Here is a 12,021-nt window from a genome sequence, read left to right as displayed (position 1 = left end):
CAGAGTTCTGCTGAAGTCTTGACAGCTCTGTCGCAGAACGCAGTCACGAGTTGCCACGGTCATGGGGGGGGAAAAATACAAAAAAAAAAAAACACACACACACAAACACAGCCTTGGTTGAGTAACACCCTCTGCCATCTGTCATAGCTTCCAGATTATAATGTTGTCTTGTAAAAAAAAAAAAAAAAAAAAAAAAGCAAAGGAAATGGACAAAGAGCCCTCCAGCCACTCTGGCTAGAATCAGAAAAGCAGCAGAAATAACTGAATCCTGAAATTGCTCATTTGTTCTAACAACTTATAGTAAGCACTGGCCTAATCAGGCTTGCTAATTATTTTTTTTTAATAATTATTATTTCTCACAGAGGCCATCCACGAAAAATAAAATACAAAAGTATTAACCTCAGCATGTTTTCAAGTTCAGGAACTATCGTAATAAAGAGTTCAGAGGGAAAAAAAAAAAAAGCATCCTGGTTGCACTCTTCCCTTTTCAAGCAATGATGAAATAACCAGCTACTGCAATATTAACAAATACTCCACATTGAAGGAAAAATCTTTAAACATGCAAAATTATCCTGCGTAATCAATATCTTCTACATTTCCTTTTCCCTGGATGGCTGTTGAAAAGAGACGATGCCCTTGTAGTACAATATGCTGACCTTTTTCTTACACAAATAATCATTTTAGAGGTTTAAGTTTTATACCCAAAGCACCATAAAAAAAAACCAACACCCTTTTATATTTGAGGGTTGTTATCATCATCATTCAGCATCCCCGTTAGGTTTTGCAAATTTAATACAGTAGAATATGAATGTTCTACAAATCTGGTGCTAATTTAAAAATAAAACAAGTTAATTTGTAAAAAAAAAAAAAAAAAAAGGAAAAAAAAAAAAAAAAGGAAAAATGATCCACGCTACTTACTGAATTCACCAGTAAGGAACAGGGCCTCAGCGGCTGGAGCCCATTCCTTGAAAAAGAGGCTGTTGTCAGGCAAACGCTGCACACCGAAGTTCCGGTAGCTGCGTGTGAACTGGTCAATTCCTCCCTCCGCCTCCTCCAGCAGGAGAAGCTGCTTCTTTAGGAGATCATACCTTTGAACCAAAACAAAAAAGATAAATTAACTAAATGAAAATTCAAAATCAAATGCATTCTTTTGGATATGTCCAAAGTCATATAATATACAAGAATGGGGGGAAAAAAAACTAAGCTCAATTCCGGTATTTTAGTTTTCCACTACATATGACAAGAATTGTGTTCCCTGCTTCAGGTTTCAATTTGTTCACATTTCCAGCATTTGAAAATATGCCATCCACTGCATCGCCAACATTGTGAACCTGTGCGAGAAGCCCACAAAGAATACTGGCTGGTGACCACAATCTAACAACTTTTGTGTAACCAGCCGGTCAGATAGTTGAAAATCTGATCTTTTGCCTAAATCTTGCAGTTAGCACTACCAAGTTGAGCAAACAGCAACACTCTTTACACTTGAAGTTGTTAGTGCAGGAAGAAACCTTAAAGCTAGTCGTCTCTGCTGGCGGTGGGGCCTTTATTAATCTAGGCGGATTAAGTGCTAAAGGTGCAAAATGACATTTAAAAAGGAAACAGGACTTCCTACGGAGACCTGTCTGCTGTTCATGCAGGCTGCTACAACAGAAACTATGACCTAGATGCCATCCTTCCATTCATTTTTAATATACAATTGTCCTTGTAGGTTCACAGGGGTCTATCTCCAGCAGTCATTGGGCAAGAAGTTCGGTACACCCTGGATGGGTTGCAGTCCATCACAGGGCAACTTAGAGACATACAGGACAAAACAGGCTGCAGAAATTCACTCCTAAGGAAAATTAAATGAGTCCAGTTAACCTAACAGTTCTTTTTTTTTTTTTTTGATGATGATGAGAGGAAGCCTCAGTACCAAGAGACAGTACCAGCATGCACAGGGAAAACAAATAAACTTCTCTCAAAAAGACCTTAGGGTGGCATTTGAACCCCAGGACATTCTTACTGCAAAGGAAGAGTGCTAACTATTGTTCAACCATGCCGCCTTTAACAGATATAATTAGAAGTATTACGGAAAGGTTTATTCTACTCTTTAGCCTCTGCCATGAAGATTGTAGGATTGGGAAATATCGTCAGCCTTTTGGAAATCTTAGAGTTAAAGTAAAGGTGTACACTCACTATGGTATAGACACAGAAACTGGTATTTATATTTAAAAAGGTCCATCAAAAAAAACAACTGATATTGCAAACAATATTCACTTCAGAAAGTTAAACTACTGTATTATATAGATTCATTACACAAAGTTAAATATTTCACAGCCTTATTCCTTGTGATTTTGATATATATATAAAAAAAACAGGGTCTCAGAAAATTTGATTAGTGTGGAAAATGTTACACATTGAAAACTCATGATGTCAGACCCTTATCAGCTGATTATCTAAAAATATCTGCAGAGGTCTCCTCAAAATGGTCTTTTAGTCTGGGTCAGTAGGTGACACAATCTGGGAAAGACCACTTACTTGTGGAGAAGAGTCATTGACACCCTCTCCAAGAAGGGTAAGTGACAAAAGGGATTTGTTAAAAAAGCAAGTTGTTCACAGAAAGTTGAGCGGAAGAAAAAAAAATTATGATAGGACAATGTGCACCAACAACAGGGATAACCACAGCTTTGGGAAGATTGTTTAACATAATGATAAAAGATGAAAGTAAAGTTTTCATTTCATTTGGAAATCAAAAAGGTCCAGAGTGTGGAGGAAGAGTGGAGAGAAAATCCACGTTGCTCGAATCATCACCAATAGTTGGTGATGATTTGGGGTTTCGTATAATCTGCTGGTGTAGATCCACTGGGTTTCCTGAAGTCCACAGTCAACACAGTGGACTTCAGAGTGCTGATTTACTTTCCCAGAAGGACTTGGAACCAGCTTTTGGTAGCCTTGGCAGTGTGAACAGGTGCCGTGACCAGTATGTGTGGCGCTTGATTTGCCAAACTCTACAGATAATCTATGGGGTACTCTCTGTGGAGAAGATGAGAAGATGAGGAAGATGGGATACACCAGACACATCAATGCAGATGACATGACACGTACGTTGTTGTTTTTTTATCTTTAATAATAATCATCTTTACTATCATTGCAACATACATTCCAATGTATGCAATTTCCTCTGCATTCAACCCTATTGCTCAGGGAGCAGTGGACTGCCACTGTGTGGCACCTAGGGAGCATTCTGGGGTCTTGCTAAAGGGCCCAGAGTGACAGTCTGTGGGAGTCGAACCGGGGACCTTGCAGCCTCTCCGGGATGCAAATGCTATGCTCTCTAACTACAAGGCCACAACTCCCAACTATGTAAGCCATAACTATCAAAATAACAAGAAATAAGAGCATAAAATATTTCAAATTGTGTAATGAATCTTGCTCGAAGATTCATTACACAATGAATCTTCGAAAGGTATGAGTTTTCATTTAAAAAAAAGTTATATTCAACATTTTCACAATTTTTTTTAGATGAACCTGGTAACCAGGTTTACTTAGGATACTTGGTGGATATATTTTATTCTCTTTACATGCTTCAACTGATCTTGTGTAGAACATTCATATCATTCAAAGCATATTTTACAAACACTGCATCAATAAAAGCCATGACAAAATAAAATACCCAGACTGTCAAGAATTGTGGTTAACATCAGGATGTAACTCGTTTTTAGAGACTGCAAATATTTTTGCCTGAGTAACGATTACAAAAAAGAAGGCATTTCAATCTGTATTTCTAACATGACACAAATGTTTGTGTGCTGAAGTGTATGGATGCCTAAAAAGTTGGCAACAGTAAAAGTACAATTCCTAATTTCTGTTTAATTGTCACAGTGTCGCAAACAATTGAAAGATTACAAGAGCATGCAGCTGTACTGCAGTCATGCATGTGAAAAGTTTGATTTGCTTTATCATTATGACATTTCTTGAAGCATTTCAAAAATATTCCAGCATAAGCAGCCTATAGAGTCTTTTTTTCTCCCCTCCACCTTTTTTATCTTTTTGAGGTTCTACCGAGAGATGAAAACCTGCCTCTCTGCCTTCAGAATTTGTGACTACAGGCATTTCCTAAGAGATAAACGTCTGTCTATTACCTTCAACTGCAAAAGACAGACTAACTAGTTTACAATTTATCTCACTTTGGTTCCTGCAGGCAAGCTGGTGTCCATATCAGATCCCCCGGGTACAGAGTGCCCCTCTCAGCCGGCGGAGTTAAGTGCACTCCGTCCCCTATAGCCCTGAACCAAAGCTCAGGCTTGCCTGTGAATGCCCTGGGGTTAGAGATGATTTCTCAGCAGCTGCTTCCTAACTTCAGCATGCTGGATGCAGGCAGCGGTTGCCAAATGGAGACCTTTAAAAGTCTGACCAATGGCAGCCAGATGCTTCTTTTACCACTGTCACAATTTTGAGAATATGCTAAGAGGAAGGATACACCAAGAACAAAGTGATCCAATTTAACTGTATTTACATCCATAAAAATCCTTTCACTGATTTTAAATGAGCTTCAAAAAGTTGAGACACAGAAACATAATCCAGCCCTGTATGGATGCAGTGCTGTAAAAAAAACAAAAAAAAATCTAAGGATTTATTTTGTTTGTTGTATCAAACAAAAGTTAAATATCAAAGATAACTTGAGTAGTTACACAAAACAAAACTGAAATTAAGATTTCAATAATTGGGGGAAAATCTTTACCTGACTCCGCCAGATAGATTTGCTCCGCATATCCATCTGGAAACCTTCCGTTGAAGTAATTTTGGGAAGGGGCGAAAATACTGGTTAGCTGATTGGCCTATGTTGGTGATAGACGGGCCAAATAAACCAATCAGATTCGTCGTCGCTCTGTTACGAGCGACGACGAAAACACAACCACAAGCCAAGCTACTCTTGCTGCTGCAGGTAAAGGCTCGTTAGCTCAGCAAATAAATACTCTGTAATTCCGATAAAACTTGCTCGATAGCCGCGCTAACGCTAGTTTCATCTGCCGCCATGTTCTTTAGACTGAACTGTCGCGCTTCTCGTTGCGTCACACCTCAACCCGCCTCAAAGCCAACGCTGATTGGACGTTCGTTTGGTGAACGGCTCCAAATTTTCTTTAACGGAGAGTAGCCAGACTGATCTGCGAGTGAAACCTTGAAAGCTCGCGAGATCAGGATGGTCTCACGAGGCTAGGAAAATCTGTCCAAAGCATAAATCATTAAATAACTGAACAGCCAAATTTTGTGGACAGAAGGGTTGCAACCATCGATAATGTTCGTAATCAATTAATATATCGGGGGGTTCTATTAATCTAAAGAGATACAAATTTACATCTCAATTAACAAGTGTCTTGAACTACTAAAAATACTGCATGTAAAAAAGAATCAACAAAATTTAGTGCTTACAACATGGCAGTCTGATTATTAAGATGTATATTCCTCTTTTGCCAAACAGTGGACAGTATAACTAGGACTACATATAACAATTATTTTGTTAATTGATTAATTTGTTGACTGTTTTCTCAGTTGACGGAATAATAATCGAATAGCTCTCTCAATTAAAAAGAATTCAACATCAAATGAGAAAGAAAGTCATTGATATCCTGCAGTCGGGAAAACTTTACAAAGTCTAGTCAGCAATTATTCCACAAATGGGGGGAAAAGGAACCACTGATGAACCTTCCCAGGAGTGGCCATCTACCAAACTTAATCCAAACGGAAAACTCACTCACTCATGAGGCACAACAGCTAAAGCACCTCACCTACCACACATAAGGTCAGTGCTCATAAATAATAAATAAGACACCAGGCAAAATCAACCCATGGGAGAGTTCCAAAATAAAAAGTCTGCTGACCAAAAAAAATGCTAGTGACCATCTTCATGACTCCAAAAACTAAGAAAATATTCTGTAGACCAAATCAGAGAAAAGCAGAACTATTCAAAGGCCTGGATGCATCCTTTTACATCTGGCACAAAAGTAATAGCTATTCAGGGAAAAAAAAGACATTGTACCAATAGTCATTCATGGAGGAGGAAGTTAGACAGTCTGAGGCCGCTTTGGGTCTGGACAACCAGTGAGGACACCATCAATGCTGCTGTGTACCAGAAAATCCCAACAGAAAATATCTGCCCATCAGTTTGTGCCTTGTGGCTCAGGCACACGAGTTGTGCAGAAAGATGATTTGAAGCACACCAGTAAGTCCCCTTCCAAATGGTTTAAATTAAATAATATCAACTAATAAAATCATAATTTTTTAACTCATAAATGCCTTTTGTTGTGTAGTTGGAGTCTTTATGAATGCAGACAAGTTGAATTTTTCGTCATATTTCTTAATCTGTTCAGTTTGGTCTATTACGTTTTTTTTAACAATAACATCACAGTATTTGGTAAAGAACTGCTAAACAAGGTCATGGACTTCCAGCTAACCAATTTCATGAATCCTCTATATTTGGTAAATTGTAATAGTAAATGGCTTGTACTTGTACAGTGCTTCACGCTATAGTCAAATATTCACCCATTCAGCCGCCCATTCACACCCTGACGGTGGTGAGCCATGTTAGTCGCCACAGCTGCCCTGGGGCAGACTGACAGAGGTGAGGCTGCCATACATCAGCGTCACCAGGCCCTCTGACCACCAGCAGCATTTATTTCTTTGAGATTCTGTAGTCCAAGCTGAAGCATGCCAAAACTATAAGTAGATAAGCGAAAATGTTCAGTTGTTGGGAGTAATAACCTTCACAATTCATTACAACGTCCCCGAGCATACTAAAAAATGTCCAAACAGGATGGAGTGGAACGCTCTGCAACTAAAGCGGCTCGCTCTCCACACCTCAAAACAGGAGCTAAAACTGTGGGGCAACAATAACAGGGAATTCTAACCCAAGCACAACAGTTCCATTTTATATGATTTAAATGTGAAACGGAAGGCATTAAAAAGCTTGATATGCTCTGATGTAACCTTAAACTGGCTCTTCCTGCTCAGAAATCCTCCAATGTGGCCAATAATCCCAGTTCTGAAAATAACAGAAGGCAAGTATTTCTCCACTGCGACATAAAAAACTCATTGGCAGTACTTCAAGTCAGTTGTTATCACCAAAGGTAGCATTAGTTGTTAGAATAGAATAGATATAAATTACATTTACACTAGGGAGAGGTTGCTTTGGATAGCTTTTCTCCCCTTCATAAATAATATATTTTAACATTGATTGTTGTATTTACTCAGGTTATCCATGTCTGATACTAATATTTGTTTAATGACCTGAAACATGTTTGACAAAGAAAAACAAAAAATTCATAAACAGAAATCTTTAAGGAGGCAACCATTTTTCACAGTACTATAAGCTCAGTTTATACTCATGGAATCAGAACACAGATCACTAATATACTGAGAGTTACGCAACAAAATTCACTTCAGTGATTTATTCCATGTACATTTTTTTTTTAATTTGAAGTCTTGATAAATTATGTGATTTAATATTATACAAATCATGGAGCGCCACATGAGATTCACAGGCAGCATTTGGTTCGGTGACACATAAAGCTGCAAAGAGCAGAGGCTGCGGCCATCTTATCACATATGGCAACCCATTTTTTTTTCTCCTCGAATGCTGGTCCTGAATTCCAAATGCAGGGAAGTCGGTATTAAAACTGCAGAATTGTGGCTCCCCTCATAACTGGTTTCTTCCCTCTGCATTCACCTGAAACCATCACAGCACTCTGTAGATTTTTATTATGTGTTGACATTTTATGTTATCGTACCATCTGGGAGTTATTGAGGCAGTACAAACAGAAACTAAAAGAAGGTTTTCAGAACCATTTATATTTTCCACCGCATGTGAACCTTTTCGTATACATATTTAATGTGTGTGACACATGATTTAGGAATTTTAAGTTAAAAAAAATAAAAAAATAAAAATACATAAAAACAAAATCAAAGAATTGTTATAACTCATTCATCCATGTATACAGAGCTCCTATTTTAACCACTCCTCTGAGCACAGTGTCCAAAGTGTTGCCTGAGGGCCATTTGTGGCCCTCGAAATTAATTGTGCCATCCTCAAGCACAATTCAAGGATGGCATAAATTTGGTTCACCAGTTCCAGCATTTCATGCAGATACACATTTAAAACAAATGTATATGTGCAAATTTCTTGCAAAAGTAAAGCCTTAAAAAAAAAGAAATAATAATAATAAAAAAGAAAGTAAGACAAATTCCAGTCCTTTCTTCTTGCCTATCAAGCCTGTGATACCCGATTTATGTTACAGATCTAGAATGATTAAGACCTTTTCAATACAGAAATCAGACTAGTTCACTTGTTTCACAAGATTTTGTGTGTTTAACCCCTCATGCCAAGTTGTCCCCTATTAAACACGAAGATAAACCCGCTGATCATAAAACCACATTTCCTTAAAGCAGGCATGACTTTAAATCATTGTTTGTAAAACAGGGTATGAAATATCTTCCTAGTTGGTACAAATTGAGACATGGTAATTAAATGGGTCCAATAATTTACCTAAAATGCTGGTTAAGAAATAAAACCACAAAAAACGGTACAAAATGGCAAAAAGGCTAAAATAACCAGTGCATATTTTGAGGCCACTCAGTGCTGGCAGTTCATTTGTAAGGCTGTCCAATTAATCACATTTGTCATTTAGTTTCCATTTTTGCTCCAAACAGTCCCAAATTTCAAAGTGAAATGCAAAGTTTTTGCAAATTGAGTAATTGTTTTAAAACAATCAGGATTTCAATATTGACCAAAATGCTCAGGATTATTTAAACTTCCATAAACAACCAGCCCCAAAGGGTGTTTTCATGACTAAAATCCACAAGCAGCTAGCTAACATTGTGCTATTCAAGAAGAAGTTTTTTTTTTTTGTTTTTTTTTTCCCCACTGCATGATAACGTGGTAAAAAATTTTCAGGGCACACTCCGGCTTAGGACACACAAAACAAACAATAACATAATAACAGTGAACAATATGTACAGGTTTTTTTTGTGTGGTTGTTTTCGTTGTTTGTTTTTTTAGATTTTATGGTCTGCTAGTACTCGCACCGAGTTCCGAAAGTCAGTCCCACCTAGACACGACTCATTAGGTTGGATGAATCAGTCACTTGTAGCTTCTTTGATGATACATTCAGGTTTGTGGTGAATCTTGTGCAATGTTCTTATACCTGATATGCAGAACTGTGCAGAAACGTGCAATAACACATCCCTGTTGCAGAACAACATAGCAATGCCTCGACCAAAGCTCCTCGCCTGAGCAATTTTACAGTTCTTTCTTAAACATTTTTGTGTGGGAGAAGATGCCAGGAATCCTAAATTTGGGTTAGAATTTCTCAAGCCATATTAAAAGCTTTAAGTAAGAAAAAGTGAAATGCTTTTAACTTTTGTGAAAACTGAGTAAAATATGGATTCTAAACTGTTACAAAGGACTAGGATGCTTGCACATTACATTGCTATAAGCGGACTGACTGTGGTTGGGGCTTTTGTTAGTTCATCTCCTCATCTAGAGCTACCCCCCACCAATAATTCAAAACAATTGTATCGAAAAGCAATATGTTTATAAAGTGTTTTTTTTTTACCCTCAATTCTAAAACTAGCCTTTTAAAATGGCTTCAAAAGCAAGCATTGCCTTCTGCCTGATTCCAAAATAAAGATATGATCCATGGGGGGGGCTTAAATAGCATAATGCAGTCCAAAAATAAGACAGGAACCAATGTATAAATTTTCTAATAAATTTAGTTTTTTCAAAGCTCTCATATTCAACTTTGGAAAACAGCTGGAGATTTTACCGCTCACGTTGGAGCAGGCAAATCTCAATCCAACAGAATAAAAAAAAATAAAATAAAAAAGTGGGCCCCTCAGCCCGCAGCTTTTAGAGCCCTCCTTCTCAGGAAAACTGACTGATCTTATCCTCCACTTCTTATGAGGCTTTTAAGTCTAAGAATATGGTTTTTAAAGCGGAGAAAACTCTTGAGGTTTGCCTACTTGGTACCGCACAGCAGGGGCTCACATTCAGTATTATGGCAGACTGGCTCCCACAAGAACACAAGCACTCAGGTTGCAACATACAAGAGGAAGAGTGCACTTTCTGCTAGGAAAATCTTTTTTCTGCTACACTGTTGAATAGCAAATAGCTGAATGGTGCTAAAATATGGTTAAACAGGTAATAACTTATTAAAGGCCCAGTTAGACAAAAGTATTGCATCAGTTTTCTTTGAAATTAACCAAATGTATGAGTCTAAAGATGCACCAACCAGGCTTCCACTGCTCCATGTGGATTTCTAGTTTTCCTTGATGTCTGACCTGCCAACACCCTTTTTGACAGACTCCGATTTACCTTCCGAGGACTACACACAAACACACTCACAGTCTCATTTTTGTAAACTTTGCTATAACTCGGCAATTCAATTTCACAAACATTGACCATAAAAGAAAAATATATGGCTGCAGATTTTTTTCATACAGTTGGTAGTTTTAAATCCAACAAGTTAGTGCATCACTGCTGGGAATGGAAGGATAGTAGAATTGTCTGGCTAATTGAATTATATGAAAATTACTACATATCAAATTAGAAAGTGTTTCACTCACATATTCACACAATTTCCAACAATACAATTTCAAGTAGTTCCAAAATTCCTAATTCTAAAGGTGTTATCTGATGAATAAATTGTATTCATCACAAATCCCAGTTATTTTATTTGTATTTTATTTAACTGAAAAGTATATAAACTACTTTTATTAAAATGGATCATTTTCAACCTTTTTTGTTGCTCTGATTGCCAAAAATATGCTAAATTGGACTTATCCTAGAGCCAACTGCACTGTTTGGCCTTTAAACTCACTGAATATAAAAGTTATATGCAACATAAAAGTTTAGGCCCGGTACTTTTATTATTTTCCTAATGACATTTTTAAGTAAATGCACTGAATTTACAGCCCCTTGCAAAACTATTAACACTTGAGATTTTTTCACATTTTACTAAACACAAAATATAAAAAGGTACAATATTAAGAGTTGATATGAGCTCAACACAAAGCAGCCCATGATTGAGGTGGAATGAAAAAAGTTAATGGAGCAATAAGTCATTATTTTAGATAGAAAGAACTAAACAAATAGTTTTTTTAAGAACTAAATGTATCTTTTTAGATGGAATGTGGTATGACTTTCCACAAGGAAAGAGACAAAACAAGGATTATCATTGGCCTTGCTTTTCCAAGATGGAGAGCATTTCGAGAGCAGAAGCTGCTCCAGTTTGACTTGGAGCTAGCTTTTCTCCTCCGGACAGGTGAGCAACAGCATGAAGTCAAATGTTTGTTTTTGTTGATGTTAGTCTTATTAGACTTGTGTTGTTATGTTGATTTGATTCAATGTAATGCTACAATTGTGTCATGTGGTTTAATTGTTGCCATTTGACCAGCAATGGGCTCGTTGTTACTGGTATGTGAGGCGAGTAGCCAGTAGCCAAGCTAACACAGTTAGCATTGTTTAATGCAGCCTGGCGAGCTTTTCAGCTGCCCACCTTGATCCTTGCGTACATTCAGGGCATTTTTTTATTTTTTTGTATGAACACCCCCATAATTTTGCATTTATTTGTATGAGGCCCAATTTACTGTGATGCCTCTGTGGCTGTTGCTGATCCACAGCTGGCCCAAAGAAATTGTTATAAAAAACTTTTTTTTCCTTCAATGAATTGCTGAACTTGCTTGAAAAAACTTCTGTCACTTAAACTACATCTAGAACTATGCTGTCATTCTTTGTTATTACGCACAATTACCAACAATGAATTCTCAACTTGTGACTTAAAGCAACACCGTGTAACCTTTAGCCACTAGGGGCACTAGACCTGTAACTTTCAGGCCCCCTGGCAACACTGCACTGTCGCAAAATGAACCCCTCCATGTTTTGGAAACTGATAGACTTCTTTTTACCAGCAGACTGAGAAGCCATAGAGTAACTTGTAACGACAAGGACACATTCACCTTGTATCCTTAAGGTGATTATCCTTAAGGTGC

The 12,021-nt window shown here is 37.6% G+C and overlaps 1 protein-coding gene across 1 annotated transcript in view; it reads right to left on the bottom strand.

Annotated features, from left to right (window-relative positions):
• Positions 1–12,021, bottom strand: part of gbe1b (glucan (1,4-alpha-), branching enzyme 1b) — a 180,101-nt gene that overhangs the window by 150,896 nt on the left and 17,184 nt on the right. The window contains exon 2 of the mRNA XM_036149447.1: positions 919–1,088. Coding sequence (XP_036005340.1) covers positions 919–1,088 — 170 coding nt within the window. The remainder of the gene's footprint in view (positions 1–918; positions 1,089–12,021) is intronic.

Source organism: Fundulus heteroclitus, chromosome 18, assembly GCF_011125445.2.
Source record: "Fundulus heteroclitus isolate FHET01 chromosome 18, MU-UCD_Fhet_4.1, whole genome shotgun sequence".
In the NCBI taxonomy this organism is placed as follows: Eukaryota; Metazoa; Chordata; class Actinopteri; order Cyprinodontiformes; family Fundulidae; genus Fundulus; species Fundulus heteroclitus.
This window is presented reverse-complemented; position numbering and strand designations above follow the sequence as displayed.